This window comes from Rhinopithecus roxellana, chromosome 15 (genome assembly GCF_007565055.1).
Source record: "Rhinopithecus roxellana isolate Shanxi Qingling chromosome 15, ASM756505v1, whole genome shotgun sequence".
Lineage (NCBI taxonomy): Eukaryota > Metazoa > Chordata > Mammalia > Primates > Cercopithecidae > Rhinopithecus > Rhinopithecus roxellana.
The window spans coordinates 1,483,245-1,505,158 of record NC_044563.1 but is presented as its reverse complement, the minus strand read 5'-3'; the positions used below and the strand labels follow the sequence as shown (position 1 = coordinate 1,505,158).

At 60.2% G+C, this 21,914-nt stretch overlaps 1 protein-coding gene across 18 annotated transcripts; it reads right to left on the bottom strand.

Moving 5' to 3' along the window:
* Window positions 1-1,217: 1,217 nt before the first annotated feature.
* TNNT3 (troponin T3, fast skeletal type) lies at window positions 1,218-21,529 on the bottom strand. Of its 18 annotated transcripts, none has more exons than XM_030918405.1 (18): window positions 21,455-21,529; window positions 18,309-18,343; window positions 18,141-18,154; window positions 17,633-17,650; window positions 16,076-16,093; window positions 15,898-15,918; window positions 14,469-14,489; window positions 14,238-14,252; window positions 11,930-11,953; window positions 11,248-11,266; window positions 8,601-8,646; window positions 6,046-6,162; window positions 5,875-5,952; window positions 5,404-5,517; window positions 5,194-5,303; window positions 4,960-5,050; window positions 3,652-3,692; window positions 1,218-1,486 (listed from the first exon to the last, which is right to left on the bottom strand). In XM_030918405.1, exons 2-18 carry the CDS (start codon window positions 18,323-18,325, stop codon window positions 1,432-1,434), a joined length of 819 nt encoding a protein of 272 aa, XP_030774265.1. In that variant the 5' UTR covers window positions 18,326-18,343; window positions 21,455-21,529; the 3' UTR covers window positions 1,218-1,431. The 18 variants fall into 18 exon arrangements, with proteins under 18 accessions (XP_030774265.1, XP_030774264.1, XP_010380343.1 ...); XM_030918404.1 differs by lacking the exon at window positions 3,652-3,692 and adding an exon at window positions 2,922-2,962 and having other exon boundaries at window positions 21,455-21,527; XM_010382041.1 differs by lacking the exon at window positions 11,930-11,953 and having other exon boundaries at window positions 21,455-21,528.
* Window positions 21,530-21,914: the final 385 nt, after the last annotated feature.

Genomic DNA, 21,914 nt, shown 5'->3' with positions numbered 1-21,914 from the left:
TGTGGGGGGTGATGTTTCTGTGTGTGTGTGTTGTGGGTGGTGTGTGTGTGTTGGTGATGTGTGTGTGTGTTGTGGGGGGTGATGTTTCTGTGTGTGTGTGTGTTGTGGGGGGTGATTGTGTGTGTTGTGGAGGGTGATGTGTGTGTGTGTTGTGGGGGGTGATGTGTGTGTGTGTGTTGTGGGGGGTGATGTTTCTGTGTGTGTCTGTGTTGTGGGGGGTGATGTGTCTGTGTTGGGGGGGTGATGTGTGTGTGTGTGTTGTGGGAGGTGACGTGTGTGTATTGTGGGGGGTGAGGTGTGTGTGTGTGTTGTGGGGGGTGATATGTGTGTGTGTGTGTTGCGGGGTCTGCACACGTATGATGCTATCTGGAGGTTCTGTGTTGTCCTCCAGGTCCTGGCCTTGTCCCCATCCCCATCACAGACTGAGGAGGCCTTGCTGGGCTGCTCCCCCATCCTTCCCTCCTTGGCCCCCTTCCCCAGCAGCAGAACTCCCAGATGTGGCCGCCCGCCCCCGAGTCTTTCTGGGGCCCGTTCTGGACTCCAAACCTTCCTCTGTGAATATTTTGCTGTACAAGTCTCTGTGTCTTGATCCAATTTCTGTGATTTATATTTTCCATAATTCTCTCTGGTCAGGATTTTCAGATTTACGACCCGCATGCGCTCTGCTGTCCTGCGTGCTGGAGAAGGCCGTCTGTCTCCCCTGCCTGCCGTCTGCTGGGAGTGCGCTCTCCCGCACTGTTCTGCCCCCACCAGGGCCTGGGGTGCGCCCCTCATGCGGGAGCCGCTCCTGCCTGCCTTCACCTTTCTGGGGGGTGGCAAAGTCTTCCTTGCAGCCCTGCCCTCCTCCATCACCCCCTCCCGAGGCAAAGTTTCTCCGTCCCCAATGGATTGACAGCTGGCATAGAGGGACGGGGTCTGGGGCTGGGGGTGTGGCCTGCAGATCCCTCCTGCACAAAGACCCCAGGGAAGTGGAGAGCGGAGGGTCCTACAGGCTCGGGCGGGCAGGGATGGGGCCCGCGTTTTAGAGGGAAAAGCCGTGGGCAGCATCTGATGGGCATCCAGGCACCACCCTGGCCATAGTAACAGGTGGCACGTGCTGGCCAGTGCCCTCCTGAGCTGGCCCCACGGATGGCCAGGATGCTGTGCCCTTGGCTAGCCCCTACCCGCATCCCCCCTGTGTCCCCCAGGGCCCCCCATGCAGAAGCAAGTGCACACTGTGGAGGGGGGTCTGCGGCTTTATTCACAGGCCCCAGGGGATAGAGGCAGCAAGGACAGAGATGCGGGGGGTGCCCTGGGATGGCCTCTTCACCCCCAGGATTGTCAGGGAGCCCCTGACAGGATTGTGGGGGCTGGAGGATGTGGAGTCCCACGGGCGGCCCTGGTGTGCACGAGGGTGGAGGATCTCTGCCTCGAGGGGCCTTCCTGTCCTCTCTACTTCCAGCGCCCGCCGACTTTGCCCTTGGCTGGGGTCCCAGCCTTCTTGCTGCTGCAAATGGGAAGCAAGCGATCCTTGAGGGTCAGGACCTCTGGCCGTGCCCCTCCTGGTCCTCCACTCTGGGTGGACGCTCAGCCCGACCCCACGCTGCTCTCCGGGCACAGGCCCGGCCCAAGCTCTCAGCGCACACCCAGCTTCAGTCCAGGCAGTGCCCACTCACCTGTGCCTGGCGGGCCTAGGTCATTAGTGTGGTTAGGGGGCTGGCATGTGAGCCCAGGGCACCCTCCCTTTGTCCTTCCTTCCTTGCCTGAGGTGCCACTGCAGACAGACCCCGAGCTTGGGAAGACTGTCTTGGCAGATAATGATAATCCTTTCACTTGGCCTCAAAAGAGCCCTTGCCCCTCCAGACGGTGGCCTCTGAGGGGTGGCAGTCCCAGGAACCTGCCCCGTTTGTCTGAGGCCTTCACGTGGCCGAGAGCCAGGAGGAGCTGGGTTCGGGTGAGGGACAGAGGCAGGAGAAGGACAGGAGTGCTCCGGCCTGCGAGGCCAGCCCCTTTCAGATGCAGCTGCTCAGCAGGACGCCTGGCTGGCAAAGGCCATGCCCTCACACACGTTCCTGAGCACCCTCAGCACATGCACACGTGCACACACGCAGGCACATGGACACCACGCTGACTGCCCGCCCTCAGAGGGGCCTGCAATGACCCCTGATGGCACAACAGGGAGACGGTGAGGTCGCGTGCACCAGGGAGGAGCCTGCCCTGGGCACCACAGGGAAGCCAGGGCTACAGGAGGAGGGAGAGGAATCCCAGAAAACAATGAAACTCCAAGTAGCCCCCAAACACCGCGGTCCTTGGAGAAATGGAACTGGCCGCGCAGCTGGGCTCAGTGACAGGATCCCCAGTGTGGCGTTGCCGGGGGCACCCTGGGTGCAGCCCCGTGCGGGTGGTCAAGTAGCTGTGCCAAGGGATCCCACAGCCCCCTGGGACACGATTTGATGGACGAGGTGTCACCCTCCTGAGGAGTCCATGATTTTGCCCAGCGTCACAGAGGGGCTGGTGATGAAGACCTGGCTGCTTAATTCCCTGTCCTAGGTCCCCTTGGAGGGTGGGACAGTGGCAGATACCCCGGGGCCCAGGTTGGCTACACCAAAGGCCACCCAAGCAGCCCCTTCTAGGGGTCCCCTGGCTGCCCTCTCCCTGGAGCCAGTGCCAGACTTGGGGCGAGGGTGTGACAAGCAAGCCCCATTGGGTTCCCTCCTCCTGACTCTGCCATCCCCCAGGGCTCCCCTGCGTGCAGGAGAGGGAGGAGGCTCCGGGTCCCTGGCCACAGGCCTGTGCATGCTGGCCTGGGTGGCCTGGCCGGGTTAGTCTCGTTACTGCCTGCCCAGGCCGTCCACCACCGGCCCTTGTTAGGGACTGGTGACAGCGGCCGGCCCGGAGGGCCCCTGTGCCCAGCATGGAGTGAGGACAGCAGGGCTACTCACTGCTTCTGGGCCTGGTCGATGCGGCTTCTGAGCGTGGTGATCTGTGAACAACATGAGTGACTCACTGCGACGACCCAAGGGCCAGGCCTGCGTGTCCTGGGTGAAGGCCCGTCTCCACCGCAGGGTGGGCTGGGCTGGGCGACCCAGGGCTTCTGGGCCCCCACGAGGGCTCCTCGGCTCCCTTACTGTCTCCTGGCTCCTTGTGCAGGGGGACACTGTCCCTTGGCCCTCGGGCTCGTGCGTAGACTGACTCTCGCCAACCTGTACTGGCCTGGACTGCCACACACAGCAGCCCGTAGCTGGCCACTTACCTTCAGCCTGCGGCAGGATCTGGGGCAGGGGGCACGGAGCATGGATGGGGGGTGGGGAGGGTGCAGGTGAGGCCTGCGGACCCCTCCTTCCCAGCTCCAGCTCCCTTCAACTGCTGAGCTCTGAGCTCCTGGGCCAGCCGCTCCTGCCCTCCTGCCTGCACCCGGGGGCACTCCGTGGCCGCTGCCGGCTTGAGGCGGAGCTCCTGGGAAGGTGGGGGCCCTTCCTCGCTTGCCAACAGGGCAGCGGCCACTGGGAAGCCCCCGGCTGCAGGCCCCAGGGGAGAGCGGGGGCAGGAGGAAGGCTCCAGGCCCCCTGCCACCAGCATCCTGAGCGACCCAGGTTTTTGCCATGCGAGAGGTTCACCTCACCGTGCAGCGCACACCCACGGGCCTGGCCCAGGGTGGACCCGGCTACTTACAACTTGGCCAGCATCTGCACTCTGGCCCGGACATTCATGATCTAGAAAGACCAAGATGGTTACAAGGCTGGATGGGCAGCTGAGGCATCAAAGCTGTGGGCTAGCTTGGCCTGGTGATGGCCCTCCAGGCTCTGCAGTCCCTAGGGACCCGCTGTGGCCACATCTATCCAGAGCCAGTGGGTCCCTGACTCAGCTCTGGGAACACAGCCTCGGTCCTGTGCAGTGAGGCCCATCTCAGGGCCAGCCCCTCTGGAAGAGCCCCGAGGGTGAAGTAGGGCTATCCCCCGTGCCTGGACGCCTGGGGACAGCTCTGGGAGGGAGTGTAATCATCCTGCTTCTGTCGGAGGGGAGCTCGTGGAAACTCGGGTGGAACAGGTGGCATGCCCAGAGCCCCTGAGAAGGTGCTCGGATTTGCCTGGCTGGCTTGGATGGGTCATCCCGCACCCCCTGCACCCGAGTGGAGCACAGGCCCCGTGGGCAGGCTGCTCTCCCCTGGGGCCTCTGGCGGTGCTGGAGGGTGGACATCGTGTCCTTGATGGTGATGCTGGAGTGTCTGCATTCGCCCCGAGCACACAGGTCACCCACGGCTGTGCCCCTCGCCCCTGGAGCCCACACGGGTGTTTGGGAGGGTGGGAAGCAGCTCGGCCTCCATCCTAGCTCCCACATTGCAACCCAGCCCCTGAGGCCACCCAGGCAGGCTGCCTTCCCCAGCCCCAGCTTTGCCTGCAGCGATAATGCCTGCATGGGATGGGGGCTCTGCTCCGTCTCGGAGGGGCACAGTCTCAGGCCCCCTTTTCCAGCCGCGGGTGCAGCGTGTCACCGCTCTCTGCCTGCCCTGAGGAAGCAGATGTCTGGGGCCCTGGTGGAAGCCAGAGCCTGGGTTTGCGGAGGAGGCTCTGTGGAAAGGACGCCCCACACCGGACAGCCTCGGTGCCCCGGGCCTGAGCTCGGTGATGATGGGGACTTTCTTTAAGCTTAAAGGGGTTCAGAAAATGAACCCTGAGTCCACTCGGCCATGGCTGCTCTGCCATGACAGTCCTCATGGCAGGGGTGACGAAGGCCGCCCACAGGGGTCAGGTTCATCGCTCAGGGTGCTGCGTGGCCAGCCAGGAGGACGGGCTCTGGCCACAGTCCCCAGCAGGAGAGCAGCCTCAGCCAGGGGTCAGTGGCGGCAGCCTGTGTGGGCCTCTCAGGGCCCAGGGCCCTGCGATGGGCAGGTCCAGAGTTTGCCAGGGACACAGGGAGTGGCTGCTCTGGCTGGTGGGTGAAAGCTGCTAGGGCCCCAGGGCCGGAGGTGCCAGGACTCACATCATATTTCTGGCGTTTCAACTTCTCCCCAAACTCGAACTTGTCGGTCTCCAGCTGGTGCAGGGTCTCCCAGAGCTCCTTGGCTTTGTCCCTGGGGCAGAGGAAGGGGGGAGGCTTTGTTGAATAAGCCCCAAAGGCAGGGCCAGGGCCCTGGGGTCCTCCTCCAGCCACTGAGGAGCACAGTCCTTGGTGGCTTGGGGAGCAGTGGGTAGCCCCGCAGCAGCCACCCCTCACCTCAGTTTGTCTTCACTGAGGTGGTCGATGTTGAGCGGCTTGCGTCTCTCAGCAAGAATCTTCTTCTTCATTTCACGGGCCGTCTGCTTCTTGCCTCTCTTCTGGTCGGCCTGGAGGGGAAAAGTCCAAAGAGAGGGGCTTGGTTTCAGGAGGGCGCAGGGCGCAGCCCACACTGAAGGCTGCCACCATGCTCCTAGCAGCGGCACGCACCTTGGCCAGGTAGCTGCTGTAGTTGGCTCCCATGGAAGACAGAGCTTTCTTCTTCTTCAGGTCGTCCTCTGCCCTCCTCTTGGCATCCTCCTCCTCCCTTCTGGCCTTTTCCTCCTGTGGAGACCCCATCCCCAAGACGCTCAGGGATGGAGAGAGGGCTGTGCTTTCTGGGCAAGCTTTAGGGACCCACCCTGGGCTTAGAACTGTCTGGAAGAACCCACCCTGGGGTTAGAACTCTCTGGAAGGACCCACCCTGGGCTTAGAACTATCTGGAAGGAAGCTCCAGGTCTTGGCCAGGATTTGTTGTCTTGCAAGGGGTTCTGCAGGGCGTGGGGGACTTAGCCAGTGGCTCTGATCATTGGCCAGTGACAGTGGGAACCCCAGGAGGAGGAAGGCCTCGGTCCCCTGCATTTCTCTGGGCCTGGGGTTCATTCGCTGATGAGACAGCGGTAGGGATGGTGCCCTTCTCACCGCCAGTCTGTTCTGGCGCTCCCTCTCCTTCTCTGCACGAATCCTCTGCTGCTCCGCTCTCTCCGCACGGCGCTTCTCCTGCAGCCAGAGAAGTGCGTCTGCTTAGCCCTGTCCCCAGGTCCTCCGAGGGTGTCCACCAGCCCCTGCTGCAGCGTGAACTGCCCCACTCACGATTCTCTCCTTGAGAGCGACCAGCTCCTCCTCCTCCTTCTTCCGGGCTTCAAAGTGGCTGTCGATGAGGGCCTGGAGCTCCATTAGGTCTTTGTTCTGACGCTTCTTCTGGATGTCCTGTGGGCAGGGGCAGTGGGCATCAGCCCCACCCCTCTCCCCAACCCCTGCCCTGCCTGGCCTGCCTTGCAGCAAGAGGCCCTTTCCCTTGCCCCAGCAGATAAGCCCTGAATCCCTTGGCCACCATGAAAATGGCAAGTGGCAAGGAATGTTTTGCCTTCTACACATTGCCACAGCTGCTATCCTCATAGGGGCCAAGGTTGGCCTGATTTCTGAGCTACAGAGCAGGGATGGTGCCCAGCCATAAGGTCCTCAGCATCCTTAGGATGAACTGGCCCTGACTTGGCTCTGTCATCATCCTCAGAGATGCCCTGCATGGGCCTGGCAGAGAGAAGACTGCTGAGTGAGATAAATTGTTGGATAAATAGATAGGCATGTGAACAGATGAACTGATGGATGGGTGGATGAGTGAGAGAGGATGGAGACAGATGACTGGGTGGATGGATGAATGGATGGATAGGTAGATGGGTAGAGGGATGGATATGTGGATTAATGGTAGAGGATGTGTGGATGGTGGGTGAGTGGCTGGGTGGGTGGATAGATGGGTGGGTGGATGGGAGGATGAATGGGTGAATGGGTGGGTGGGTGGGAGGGTGGTTGAGTGGATGGTTGCATGAGTGAGTGGATGATACATGGATCGATGGATGGATGAGTAGATGAATGAGTGGGATGGATGGATGGATGGATAGATGGATGGATGGATGGATGGACGGACAGATGGTTGGGTAGATGGGTGGGTGGATGGGTGAGTGGATGGATGGATGGATAGATGGTTGGGTGGATGGGTGGGTGCATGGGTGAGTGGATGGATGGATGGACGGATGGTTGGGTGGATGGGTGGGTGGATGGGTGAGTGGATGGATGGATGGATGGATGGATAGATGGTTGGGTGGATGGGTGAGTGGATGGATGGATGGATGGATAGATGGTTGGGTGGATGGGTGGGTGCATGGGTGAGTGGATGGATGGATGGATAGATGGTTGGGTGGATGGGTGGGTGCATGGGTGAGTGGATGGATGGATGGATAGATGGTTGGGTGGATGGGTGAGTGGATGGATGGATGGGTGGATGGGTGGGTGGATGGGTGGGTGGATGGATGGATGGACGGATGGTTGGGTGGATGGGTGGGTGGATGGGTGAGTGGATGGATGGATGGGTGGATGGGTGGGTGGATGGGTGGGTGGATGGATGGATGGACGGATGGTTGGGTGGATGGGTGGGTGGATGGATGGATGGATAGATGGTTGGGTGGATGGGTGAGTGGATGGATGGATGGATAGATGGTTGGGTGGATGGGTGGGTGGATGGGTGAGTGGATGGATCGATGGATAGATGGTTGGGTGGATGGGTGGGTGGATGGGTGGGTGGATGGATGGATGGATAGATGGTTGGGTGGACGGATGGTTGGGTGGATGGGTGGGTGCATGGGTGAGTGGATGGATGGATGGACGGATGGTTGGGTGGATGGGTGGGTGGATGGGTGAGTGGATGGATGGATGGATGGATGGATAGATGGTTGGGTGGATGGGTGAGTGGATGATGGATGGATGGATGGATGGATGGATGGATGGATGGATAGATGGTTGGGTGGATGGGTGGGTGCATGGGTGAGTGGATGGATGGATGGATAGATGGTTGGGTGGATGGGTGGGTGCATGGGTGAGTGGATGGATGGATGGACGGATGGTTGGGTGGATGGGTGGGTGGATGGGTGAGTGGATGGATGGATGGATGGATAGATGGTTGGGTGGATGGGTGAGTGGATGGATGGATGGATGGATGGATGGATGGATGGATGGATGGATGGATCAGTGGTTGGGTGGCATGAGTGGGTGCATGGGTGAGTGGGTGGATGGATGGATAGATGGTTGGGTGGATGGGTGGGTGGATGGGTGAGTGGATGGATGGATGGGTGGATGTGTGGGTGGATGGGTGGGTGGATGGATGGATGGACGGATGGTTGGGTTGGATGGGTGGGTGGATGGGTGGGTGGATGGGTGAGTGGATGGATAGATGGTTGGGTGGATGGGTGGGTGGATGGATGGATGGATGGATAGATGGGGTGGATGATGGATGGAGGATGGGTGGGTGGATGGGTGAGTGGATGGATGGATGGACGGATGGTTGGGTGGATGGGTGGGTGGATGGATGGATGGATGGATAGATGGGTGGGTGGATGGGTGGGTGGATGGGTAGAGCTTATGTGCGTGGGTGGATGGATGGATAGAAGGATAGATAGAGGAGAAGGGAAGAGAGAAGTTTAGTTTTAGAGGGGTTTCCTCTGGTCTAGGAATAAGTTATGGTAGAATTGCCCGGACCCAGGAGGCCCCAGCTCTGGCTGCTTGGGAGGAAGTGACCATCTGAGGCCTGGCCTGGAGCCCAAAAGCTGGGGTGTGGGGAAATCGTGGCCATGTTGACCAGAGTCCTGTAAACTTACATCGAAGTCCACTTTCTCCCCTTCTGGGATCTTAGGAGCAGTGAGTCTGAAGAGGAGACAGAGAGGCCCATGAGCAGAGACCCAGGAACCCACCCCAGAGGGTCAGCCTGGCGCTTTCCCTACTGGCCCCTACTGACCCTGGTGCCCTCCTGCTCTGGCCCCTAGCTGAGGGTGCCCCGCCGAGCGGCACGTTTGCCCCAGCTTTATTCTTACGAGGTTTGTAGCCCACCGTCCTGAGAGTGGCTTGAGACCCTCAAGAATGCTTTAGCTTTCCAGCGCTGCCATCTGCCTTTCGGCTTCTGGCCGTTGCCAGTGTCGCTGCACCCCAGCTACCAGGAGGGCACCTCCATTTCCTTCTCAAACAGATAAACAGACGCAGCCAGGTCGGGTGAGAAGCTACAGCCACTGTGGGTGGCGGTGGCCTCCCTGGGCAGGAACGGCCGCTGCGAGCCTGTGCCTTTCCCCAGCCCCTCTTTCATCTTTCTCTCTGGCGGCCCAAAGGAAGGAGGAGAGGGGGCTGGGAAGAAAGCAATCTGAAGGGGAAGCGAGGCCCCCTCTCCGGCTGGGTGTGCAGTCCCCTCCTCTCACCAATACATTCCAGATGCAGCAAAGAGTTAAAACAACAACAATTTTTTTCCAACAAACCATAGAAGAAAGTGGAGCTAAATATCAATCAAAAACTGGAGCAGGAAAGGGTTTCCTAAGCTCAGAAGCACCAGAAGGTGCCTCTAAGGGAAAGAAGGCCAGATGACGCCACACAAATGAAAAACTTATGTATGTGAAAAAAAAAAAAAACACGGAAAATGGAAAGGCAAAAAAAAAAAAAAAAAAGACTAAAAAAATATTTTCAGCAAATACAGAGAAGACTTATATCCTTATGCAAACTGATGACTAAGAAAACACAGAGATTCTTCCACCAGGAGACAAATGAGCAATGGTCATGGCTATGAGTTCTCAGAGAAAAGGCGACCCATCCCAAAGTCAGGGAAATGTTGGCCCCGAGTGACTGTTAGGGCGCAAAGCCAAACAACCATGAGGTGCCGTTTCTCATCCATCAGAGGCTGCGATGTAAAAGCACGTTCCTGTCCCTGGGTGAGGAGGGTGTGGGACACAGACCCGCTCACATCCCACGTAGGAGACGGCGTTGGCCGGGCCCTTGTGGAAAGCAATTTGGCAGTGGATGTCAAAGTCTTAAGAACATTCATACTCTTTGACCCAGTAATTCCAGTTCTGGGAATGTGGCCTACGGAAATAACCCTAAAGACAGAAAACGCTTTCCAACCGGCGTTATTTATGATAGTAAAATATTGGGGAAAGCCTGCAATAGGGGAATGGTTAGGAAAATTACGGTTTGTCCAATTGATGGAATATTATGTGGCCATTCAAAATATTTAAGAAGACTGTGTAAAAACATGGAAAAATACTTATGAATAGTGCTAAATTTTAAAAAAGCAGAATTCAAAGCTGCAGAGACGGTATGATGTTTGAAAAACAGGGCCGGCTTTAAATCTTTTTTTCCAAGCGCTATGCATGGAAAAAAGGAAGAACGAAGGCTTTTTAGTTCTTTCTGCTCTTTTCCACAGTCTGGCTGGCTGGGTGGGAGAATTATAGATGACGTTTTTTCTTCATTTGACTTTTATATATTTTCCAAATTTTCTTTCATGAGGTGTTTTATTTTCATAATGAAAACACAAACAGTTTTTCTAAAATGAGAAAATATCTCGTGATCTGGCATTACTGTACTTAAAATCACTGAAAAATACAGGGCAAAGGATGGGAATATGCCGGCTGTACCCTTCAGATGTTCTCCCTCTTCTGAGAATCTGCATTGCTCCCCAAGTGGGAACCAACAGTGAGTGTGTGTTAAGACACTGAGATTCCACCTCGCACAGAGCAGAACGCAGGCAAGAGCCCTCGAGATAAAAGGGCGAATCACGTAGCGAGTGCTGCAGCTTGTGAGCACTGATCAAAAGCAGAAAAGTCAGAAGAGCTGCAGTAAAAAAATCAAACCCGTGAAGTGCTCACAAGCAGGTGCCATGAGGACAAGATTCTCCGAGTTCTGCCCCAAAGGGGGACAGGGGCCCCTGCATGGTGAGCGATTTTGGACACGGTCAAGGTGTCATTCTGCAGTGGGTTTCTGGGGGGCGTCTCCCACCTTTCTCCACTTCGGGACTCCCTTTCTTGTCGATTTTCACATCTAGGGCTCTGGGAGTCCTCGAAGTATGGCGGGGCATGATGTGGCCCCCCGAAGGCCATGAGGTGTTGTGGTGGCCCAACTCCCTGCACCCGGCACCCTGCCTTCCTTCTTTGACTCTCTCCCACCCACCTCTCCTCCCTTCTTCTGCGTCAGTAGCCTCCTCCTGCAGGAAGCCCTCTTTGTCTGCCCCGAATGACCCCGCGCAAAATCACACCCTGCTGGGCCTCCCAAGCCCATCTCCCAGGTGACCCTCATCCCTCCCACCCTGTGCTCTGAGCATCCCTCCAAATGCAGGCTCCAGGCATCTGGCCCTGGCCTGCTCCTCCACCCCCACCATGGAGCACACTCACTGGGCGCCACACTCACTTGGCTGCCCCCTCCCCAGAACACACTCGGCGTGGGGCCTGCCAGGACCCCACACTCACTTGGCCGGCCCCACCCCACACTCACTTGAGTCTTGGTTTCTCCTCTGGTCCGCACAGCACCAGCGTGGGAAGAGGGACACCAGCGTGGGGAGAGGGAGAGAGACAGCCTGGGTGAGACGGGGTCGCCTGGGGCCCTGGGGTCCCCCTCGCTGAAAGCCGCTGTCCTTTTCAGCTGGGTGTGCCCCCACCCCCCAGAAACAAGAGGGTCCTGTTTCTGCTCTAGGCCTGCAAAAGCCCCTGGCAGGGTCAGAGGGGAAGAATTCAGGGCCTGGGGCCGGGAGGAAGGGTGAGGAAGAGGCAGGGAAGAAATAGGAGCGAGACAGGCAGCATCCTTGAAGGCTGGGAAGGGAGGAGACGGAGGAAAGAGGACAGAGGCCCGGAAAGAAGATGGGGAGGAAAGGGGCTCGGGAGAAAGGGGAGGGGGCGCTCTGCCCGGGCTCTGGCACTGCTGGCTGGTCCTGCTTACTCCCCCTCCACTGTATGGCAGAAGCTTGGAGCGGTGGCACCCGCGAGGCCCTGGCAGCCCGACCCCAGCAGCACCGTGCGGAGCAGCAAGGCCTGGCCCTCTGAGGCCCCCGTGCCAGGGGAAGAGAAAGAGGACAGAGGGAGAGGGAGGCAGGGCAGCGAGGGATCCCAGCCCGTCCTCTTTCCCTCACATCGGCTAGAGCCAGGGTCCTGCACCTCCGGCGGCGGGGACGGGCCCTTACCTTCCGCGTCCTCCTCTGCGGTGTCTTCCAGGTGGCAAAAGGCACAAGCACACATGCAAGAGAAAAGCCAGCGCAGCTGCGGGAGCAGTGGGCAAGGGGCCTGTGGCGGGCAAGGGGCCCACCCCCTCACTTGGACCCTGTTTTCCCCAGGGTGTGCCTATGGGGCCCTACAAGTGTCAAGGGGCAATGTGGGGGGCTAAGAGCACTGGGTCTCATCTGTCTCCCCGGTCTGTCTTCTTGGGTCTGGCAGGGCCAACCTTGGAATATGAGAGCCTCCCCACCAAGAGGGCATTGCAGCCGGGGTGGGTGCAGCCCCTTCGCTTGGTGCTTCCTGGAGCCTGACCCCTGCCTGTAAAGGCAGTGTTGCTGGGTGGAACCCAGCAGGCCATGGAATGACTACAGCCCTCAGGCCTCAGGAGCCTCTGCCGGCAACGTGATGTCTAACTCCTTGCTGGTCTCAGCCCCAGGAGCCCCTGCCTGAGCCCAGAATGTCCACCGCAGCCCCATCCACAGGCCGGGAGCCCAGGCATGCTCACCCCTGACCTCCCTGGGGCCTGCCGTCTGACTGCCACATGGCTGCTGTCCTGAGACTGGGCCCCTCTGGGACCCCACTGCTACCTCTCACTGGCTTCTCTGGGGCCTGCCTGGCCTGCCCTGGCCACCCTAGTAACGGGTGGCTTCCTTTAGGATGCACTCGGCTCCTGGACCCTGGGGTGGACCTGGCTGGCCTGGCCTGGCTGGGGCCCAGGAGGGGGGTCTGCTGCTGGCGTAGCGGCACCCGCTCATCCTGTTCCTTCAGTCCCTGCTCTGGGCCTTAGGTAGCAGCAAGGCCATTGACACGCGATGCCCTCGGCCCTCCGAGTCTGGCCCAGTGCTGTCCCCTGCACTTGGCTAAGGCCAGCAGTCCTGGGCCCGGGGGGTGGGGGTCCTGCCTTGCCAGTGCCTGGCCTGGAGTGCACTGGTCCTTGAGTCCTCCTTGCTGGCAGATACCTCGGTTGCCTGGGAACCCCCACCAGAGAGCCCGCCAGCGCTCTTGATTTTGCAAGTGGGCCTGAGGTCACCCGTTCCAGATGCCTTGGGGGGCGTGTGCACCGGGAGTGAGCAGTGGGGCATCCTGAGTGCCACAGCCTGGCCAAGGGCCCTGAAGGAACGGCGTGGTGAGGATGATGAATGGGCTGCTGGCCCCGGCCTCCCTGACTTAGGGATTTTGCTGGACGCAGTGCGTGGCTGAGGAGCCCCCCCGGGTGGGAAGGCCAGCCAGGGAGGAGGGTGAGGTCGGGTGGGAGGCTGAGCGCTTGTGGGGAGCGACCACACTGCCAAGCAGCAAAGCTGTCCTGCGGCCCTGCCTCCTCTGCTCCTGCTCCACCCTCGCCTGTTGTCTGTCTGTCTGTCTGTCCACTGGCCTCAGTGCTGGTTCCAGAGTGACCCAGCGACCCTGTCACCCCCATAGGCCATCTCCTGGACACCTCCCTGCACGGCTGGAGTCCCATCCCCCTCCTAGCATGTCCCTTCTTGTCCAGGGGCCTCTCTGAGGCTCGAGTCATGCAAGAGCTCAGGCCCAGCAGGGAGGAGCCCTGCAGCTCCACAGCCCGTGAGTGGGGGGAGCTGAGAAGCGCTCCCCAGCTGGGGCCCCTGACTTGAATGTGCAGCTCTCTGACCTCCACCCAGGGGTATGGCCAGCCCCACTGCCAGGGAGGCCAGGCCCACCCAGGGGGCCTCCTCACTCCGGGTGTGTCTGGCTCGGGCCCAGGCAATGGGTGGGATGCTGTGACCTGGCTGCGCCTTTGCACGCATGGCCCCTGGCTGTTCCGGGTCCCCAGCGTCCCCACCTTGGGCCTCAGCCTGCCTTTCTGCTTCACTCCACTTGCCCCTCCACCCTCCCTTCCACCTCACCCCTCCCTACCTTCCTACTTCTGGCTTGCTAACTGGAGCAGAGTGGAGGCCTCTCCCGCGCTCTTCCCAACCCACCCTGGTGGATCCAGAGGGTCCCAGTGGACCCCAGCACAGTCCTCCCAAGGCCTGCTCTGCCTCGGCCTCAAGGCTGGCCACCTCCACCTCCCACCTTCCTGTTGGCAGCCCAGGAAGAGCCTCGTTGTCCCCAGGCTATAGAATCAATCCAGAGGAAGCCTGCGCACCATTGACCAGCCCGTCCTAAGCCGGGGTCCTCACTCTGTCCCCAGCCCAGAGACCAGAATCGGTTCAGTTGTTGGTGGCAAATGTCACAAGGAGTGGTCAAGAGGGAGGAAGTGAGAGAGGACAGAAGGGAGGATGAGGGCTCTGGCCTGGAGGCTGGGGAGCACCAGCGTACCTTCTTGAACTTCCTCTGCAGAAGCAGCATCATGGTGGGCAGAAAGGGCGGGAGGGAGAGAGAACCAGTGTGAGCGATGGCAGCACAGAGAAAGGGGGGTTGGCAGGGCTGAGGCGGTGGGGCGAGCAGTCCAGGCTGTGCAGGGTTATGCGGCCCCTCTTGTTCCTTCTTGGGTCCTGCACCCCCGACAAGGCCACATGTGCCCATGTGGCATTGAAGTCATGCACGTACCTGGTTCATGAACTTCATGGGCTAAGGAGGCCATGGAACAAGAGGCAAAACCGCGGGTCAGAGGTCAAAGGAGAAGGGTCCGAGGTTAATGGAAAAGCGGCCCATCGCCACTCAAGGCCGAGGGTGGGGCGCGTGCGGGGATCGAGCAAGACACGGTCAGTGTTAGCCCAGGCACGGCCACCACCCCAGTCCCATGTCCCCAAACCCTGCTGTCAGCATCTGGGAGCACCCCAGGTGGGGAAACTGAGGTGATCTGTGGCTCTAGCCCTTAGTAGAGAAGACTCGGTACTGGGGCTGGGCCTTCCTTTGCCCCCATCCCGTCTGTCCTGGGGTGACCCCGGAAGGGTGTCTGTGCCTCTGGCCGGGGCACCAAGGCCCACGGGCAAGGTTGTAGCCTGGCCAGGCGGCCTCAGGGGCCCACAAAGGTAGTGCTGGTAGCCCTGGGAGGCAGAGCCACAGATGGGCCATGGAAGGCATCCCCAGGACCCCCACTTCCTGCCATCCCAAAGCTGGAGGCCCACTTCCTGTCATCCCCGGGACCCCCACTTCCTGCCATCCCAAAACTGGAGGCCCACTTCCTGTCATCCCCGGGACCCCCACTTCCTGCCATCCCAAAGCTGGAGGCCCACTTCCTGTCATCCCCGGGACCCCCACTTCCTGCCATCCCAACGCTGGAGGCCCACTTCCTGTCATCCCCGGGACCCCCACTTCCTGCCATCCCAAAGCTGGAGGCCCACTTCCTGTCATCCCCGGGACCCCCACTTCCTGCCATCCCAAAGCTGGGGGCCCACTCTTTCTTTCCCTGATGGGATTCTTTCCTCCCTCCTAGGGTGCTGGCAGCCCTGGGCACCAATGATGGCTCTGCCTGCTGATCTGGGCATGGAACCCCAGCCCTCCCATCTGCCCCCAGCCTGGGTGCACCTCAAGGGTCTCACAGCAGGCCTGGGGGGCTGGCGAGGGCACGTGCACGAGGGAGCTGACTATGCCAGGCTGCAGGGTTCTGCCCCCAGCTGCTTTCTCTCCCCTCACTCTGTGGTGTCCCAAGATGTGGCGGGGGGTCCTGGCCAGGCCCAGGGCTCAACACCGCCACGGGCTCTCGGCTGCTCACCCTGGGGTGGAGGACTAGGGTGGGCCTATGTGTCCCCTCTGCCCCATGCTTGGGGATGCCCTGCCAACCAGCAGCCCAGCCTGTACCTGCCTGGGGAGTCCCTGGCCCTGCTGCCTGGGAGGCTGTGGGGAAGGGGGCCCACCCTCGAAACCCCACGCCCTCTCCGATCAAGCATTGGCCGTGGTTAGTGGGTTACATTAGGGCCACATGTGGAGGCCCCTTGGCTGGCTGGTACCTCGTGGCTTCCCCACCCTCTCCCCCACCCCCACGTGGGCTCCAGCCAGGCCCCGGGCCCCACATGGGGACCAGAAGTCCTCATACCTTCCTCATGGACTTCTGCAGCTGAGGAGAGCCAGGGGGTTGCAGGTGGCAGGGGGAGAGAGGAGAGGGTTAGACAGGGGCACACGGCAATCCTTAGAGGCAGGGTGGAGGTCAATGTCGGGTGGGGCAGGAAGGCTGGGGAGTGGGCATGGGGGCTGGGGCCTTGGACCCCACTTACCTTCCTCCTGGGCTTCCTCTGAGAGCCGGAGAAGCCAGGAGCAGAAGAAGGCGGAGTTGGGGGAGAGAGGGAACAGACGGTGATTAGAGTGTACTCAGGCCGCAAGGACAGGAGGCCGGCTGGCCGGGAGAAGAGGGCCTGGGGCTCGCTTGGCTGGGGTGAAAGATGGGGGTCAGTCCTGCATCTCTGGCCAGGGTGAGGAGCACGGAGTCCCACCAGCAGAGCTGGTCACTGTCAGCTGGGCTGGGCCCGGCCCCTGAGAGGGGTTCTGAGGTCCCTCCTACCCCGGGGGCCAGGGATTCCCATGCCTGGAGGCATTTGTGCACAGAGGCCCTTGCTAAGTCCTGCTTTGCAGGTGACGCAAGTGAGGACAGGGACAAAACCCACAGGGCTTGTGGGAAGCCCCGGCTCTGAGTGCGCCCGGAAACAAGGCTGGCACCGAGGGGTCTTTGGAGACATGTCGCATGAAGACCCTTCTGTGGCCTCCCAGCCTACCACGTGGCTGCCCCAAGAGAAAAGATGGCTCCCCAGGGCCATCGTTCCCTCGCAGAAATGAGTCTTTCCACCTTGTCGGGAGAAAAAGAAATGTTTTGCTGACGTTGTTAGGGTAGCCAAGTGTTTTCAAAATATTTTCAAAACATAGCACTTAGGACTCCTCACAGGACAGGCCCTGTCTGTTAAGGTTTCGTGAACGTGCTCCCAGTTGATCGGGTGCCAGGGATTCCGGGGCAGCATCGTCGGCCTGAGAACTGCCGCCCCGCACGGTTCCCAGGTGCGCCCACGCCCGCCCACGCCTGCCCGGGCACGATGGAGACGCCCAAAGACCACACCTGGCCAGCACAGGGAGGGGGCTCCAGGCTCCACCCAGGGTTACAGCACAGAGTAGGGGGGTGGTACGGAGGGATGGAGACACAGAGAGACAGAGATGGAGATGGAGGTGGAGAAATGGGGACAGAGAGGCCAAGAGAGACAGAGACTGAGAGAGAGAGGCAGGGAGAGACAGAGACCAAGAGGCTGAAAGATACAGAGACAGAGAGAGAGAGGCTGAGAGATAAACAGGCACACAGAGAGCCCAGGGAGCCAAGAGAGATGTGGAAAGGAACTGGAGAGAGATGGAGAGACTCTGAGATGCCGGGAGGGCAGACAGAGAGAGAGAGGCTGAGAGACAGCAGCACTGGGCACGGTGGGGCATCCGGTGTTAACGAGAGTGAGGCCTTCATGACCAGCCCCAGCGAACCCCACACACCACGGCACACGGAGGATGAAGGATAAATGAAGGATCATGAGTGCATATTAATCAATTAAAGAGACAGGGGTTAGTGATGATTTACTGGCTTATTCATCATTAATTAAGTGACAGCCTCATTCATCATTAATTAGTGATGAATGGTGATGAATGATGATTGTTAATGACTAATGATGAGAGAGATGGATGGTTGATTGATAAGCTCAAGGCAGCCTGGAGCAGCCTAGGGAGGGGGTTCTGTGAGTGCCACACGGGGAGGGGGTTAAGTTCTAAGGAGGGGCTGGGGGGCTTCCAGCGGTTGCCAGAATTACCTTCTTCTTCGTACTGCTCTGCATTGGGACAGAACAAAAGAGGGGAACCACGTTAGAAGGGGCTGCCCGTGAAGGGAGGAGGAGGAGGAGGAGAGGCCAGTGTGTCCTGGCCCTAGACAGGCCAGTGACTCCCCTTGGCCAAGGGTGTGGAATTGGGGGTCCTCAGGCCCAGAGGAGGTGCTGAGGAAGGCAGAGGCTCTGGTGATGATGGTGGCTTTTGGTGGGGTCCTGGATGCCCACGTCCCACAGTGGGCATGAAAGAGGCAGAGAGATAAGACCCAGAGCCTGACCTGCAGGCCCCTCAGGACTGTGTGGCCACCCGTCAGGGAAAAGACCCTCGAGGCCCCCAGTCGGACAACTGTTTTCCGAGGGTCACTCAGAAGGCACCCGTGGCATGCAGCCAATGTAGGGCTGCTGAGGGGACACGTGGTATGCACAGTCCAGCCCCTGCCCAGGTGCGACCCTTCCTTCTAGAGCAGGAAGTAGAAGGAAAATGGGTTATACTTACCCTCCACCTGTTCACTGTGGGGCAGGGAAAGAGAGAGAAAGAAGGAGAGAGGTGGTGAGGCTGGGCTCTGCTTGAACTTGTGCAAGTTAGGGCATGCTCCAGGCCCGCAGAAGCCAAGGGGCCAGGGTCCCGAGCCGGGCGGGGGGCAGCCACCAGCTGGGTACTTACACTTCCTCGTCAGACATGGTGAAGGTGGGTGGTTTCTGCAGAGAGAGATTGAGAGACAGAGAGAGAGAGAGAGCGAGAGAGAGAGAGAGAGAGGATGGAAAGAGAGTTCGGAGCTGCCTGAGCGTAGGGTGGGGGATGGACTCTTGGAGCAGTGCTGTGGGGAGACTGCGTGCAGGGTTTGGGGGCCAGCTCTGGCCTTGGACGAGTCCACCTCTTTGGGCCCCCCCTTCCTCCAGGGCTCCTGGCCCCTCCCAGCCCTTGGCGCCCCGGACTCTGTCCCCTCTTCCTGCCTTGGCTCCAGCCTGGAGCTTGGAATCTTGGAGTTGGACGGGATGTTGGAAGGTCGTGGCATCCACCCCCACCCAGGGCAGACATCCTCTCCACAGCGTCCCCTGAGGAGGGTCATCCAGAATGCAGGGCGTGTGCCGTCCAGCCCGCTCTGGACACGGGAAAAGTCCTGCTGATGGAGCTAAAACCTATCTCTGGGTATTCTCTGCCCAGTGGGTGTAGGCGGGGTCTCCCTGCGAGCCCCTGGATGACCGAGGCTGGCTCCCCAAGATGGGTAATCTGCTCAGCCTACCATTCCCCATGAGAACCCCTCTTCCCTATTTGAGCCGAAAGCTCCCTTCTGTGCCTGTTTTCCTGTGGGGTGCTCGGAGTCCCTGGTGTGCCCACCACATCCCTCTGAGGACCCCTCCTCCAAGATCACAGAGCAGGGAAGCTGTTCTGTCTTGTCACCCCTGTCTCCTGAAGACACTGAGGCTGAGCCCCAGAGCACGTTGGGTTGGGTCTGGGCTGCTTCCCGTGCACCCCCCAAGCCGGGCTCTGTGCAAGGCATACTTGGACTGCAGGAGCCCACTGAGAAGCCCCCCCATTTCCCTCCCAGTGGCCGCTTTCCCCAGCCCCGGGGGTGCTCTGGATCTGTCCCTGTCTAGGGAAGCTCCATGCCCGGGACTGGCTGCCCTGTCCATGTGCGGCGGTGGCTCCAGGCCAGCATGCTGGGGACCGTCTCTCTGTGAGCTGGCCACCATGAAACACCGGGCGGCCAGGCCTGGGGAGGCTCTGAGCAGCTGCACCGGCATGTTGGCCGGGGTTTTAGAAAACAAAGTTCATTACAACACAGTACAGATCACTCGAAGACAATAGTTACGCTCCCCCCTGGGAGTGCTGTATAAGAAAAACACACGTTCATCAGCTAAAAATGCATCCACGTTGCCTTGCTGAGGTGGGAAACCGTTTTCCAAACCCTTTGTCAAGAATGTTAATTTTCCCAGAGCAACTTAAGCTCCATGCAAAATTACCCAGCAGATAGCTGTCTTCCAGGCAACGGGGGCCGCTTTTTCCTATCCCAGAATCTCTTCCTGAACTCTGCTGCCCCTCAGGTTAAGCCTCTTGCAACTGCCACGGCTGGGCCAGGCTCTCCTCCGTCCTCAACCCTACCAGCCAGTGTTGTTCAGGGCCCCGGCGTGACCCAGTCCTGGGCTGCCCACCGCCGACCCCTCGTGCTGTCCCCCTAGCTGCTTCAGGTCCCAAACCCCACAGCCTCCTCTAGGGCCACCCTCTGTATGGAGGAGGGTCAGTGAAAGGAGGGAGTGGAGCCTGGCCCCGCCCTGCTATGCCCACCCCTGACCCTGGCCGGGCTGACACCTGTCGACTACTGCAAGATGGGGGCAGCGTGGCCCTCGCCTGGAATGGGTTATTTATAAGGAGCCAGTGGCAGCTGAGGTGTCCAGAAATAGGCAAGACATTTCTGCCCAGAAACCCAAGACGTGGGTGAGGCAGGTGTGACAGCCCAGCCCTCCTTGGCCCGCAGTGGCCCCCTCACCCTCGGGCACCCAGGCCCTCCCCAGCTCCTCGTATTTCCCTCCTGTCCCCCCAGGCCAGAGTCACATGGGTGCCAAGACACCTCCAGGCAGGGTCACCTCAAGGCCCACTGACGTGAGGTGGGAAAGGCCCACTCTTCAAGTGGGGAAACTGAGGCATCTGGTTTTCTGCTGAGCACCTGGAAGCAACACAAGGCTGTTCTGTTGTCCCCAGTATGGCCTGTGTCATCACCCCTCTTTGGGGAAGGGGCTGGTGGCAGGGATGTGCTGGGGGCAAGGGATAGCATTTCAACAGCTGAGAAGCAAAGCAGGTGTCCAGTTAGTGCCTGCCTCAGAGGGGCTGCATGAAAATAACCTATGCGGTCAGGTTCCTTAGGCACACACGTCACCCTTCCCTCCTTCAGAGGTGACGGGGCCAGGGTGGGATGGGGAGGCAGGAACCACTGCCCCTTGCTTGCTGTGGTCCTGACCATGCCCCCAGACCTGCTGTCCAGCCAGCCAACCTATGCCTTGCCCCATGTTCGCCATGGACTTCAGGAGGGGCGCCCAAGGCCTGATCAGACGGCACAAGTCAGGGGGACCGTGTCCAGGGCAGGGAGGGTAGGTGGGGGCTCTTAGGAGCACCAGCTCCTCCAGCCTCCAGCCAGGGGGACGCCGTGAAGCCCAGCCCCTCCTTCATGCCACGTCCTGCCCCAGTCCAGCCCCTGTTCACTTCTGTCCTGCACCTCCAGACACTGGCCTCCAAGACTGTGAGGGCTTTAGATGTCCCTGCCCTGACACAATCCTGGGCTGGCCATACGTGAGCCCCTGCCCTCCTGTCCTTGTTTTCATCTCTACAAAATGGCGGTGTTGGAGGCCCAGGTGCGAGGGCAACATGGCAAGGCCAGGACGGGCCCGGGCAAATGTCTGCATGGCAGCTGCAAGCCGGCAACCTAAGCCCTGGCAGCACCCCTGCATGGCCTCTTCCCTGCCACTCACATCCCACGCCTCTCTGCCTCCTGCTTTCAGGCCACTCCCTAGCACTGGGCGTCCCTAAGCCCCGACTTCTCCCCTCCCGGCCTTCCACACTCTGCCTTCTTCTGCATCCTCCCGGTGCAGAGACCATCACACCACTGTGTCCGCATCCCACACTCTCTGGACCCTGGAGCAGCCACCTGGGGGCTCGGAGCCACGATGCTTCAAGTTGAGATGCTCGGCACCACACGGGCCTGGGACCTCGGTGCCCCAGGACCCCAGAGTGTCCCTGGAACAAGGGGCTGTCCACCCGCACGCAGGAGGCCCCATCGGCCGCAGCCCTGGGTGGCCGTTCCTGCCCATACCCACCTGTGGGTTGAGTGTGAGAAGGGCTGGAGCTCCCTGTGGACAGGACCGGCTGCAGGCACTGGCGCCCGGCTTACACCCTCGTGTTATAGTGACATTTGATCTTCCCAGCAGCCCATTGGCCAGTGGCTGGGTGGCCGGGGTGTGTGTGGAGTCAGTGGGGGGGTGGGGGGGCTGTGCCCGTGCAGGCCCCTTACCAAGTATAGGAATAGCCAGAGGAGGAGGATGAAGGAGGCCAGGATGCAGAGGACGTGCTTGGAGAAGGAGGCAAGGTCCTCCCTCCGCCTCCAGGAGGTGTCAGCTGCTATTTTTACTTCCAGCAGCGGGTACATTCTGGATGGGCCGAGGAGGGGAGGAGGAAGGTGTTGGGTGGCCCTGGGGCACAAAGCCGAGGCTCTCTTTGGGCCAAACTGGTGTGGGGGTCACCAGAGCTGGGCTGCCCAGTTTCCCATCCCCCTGCCCC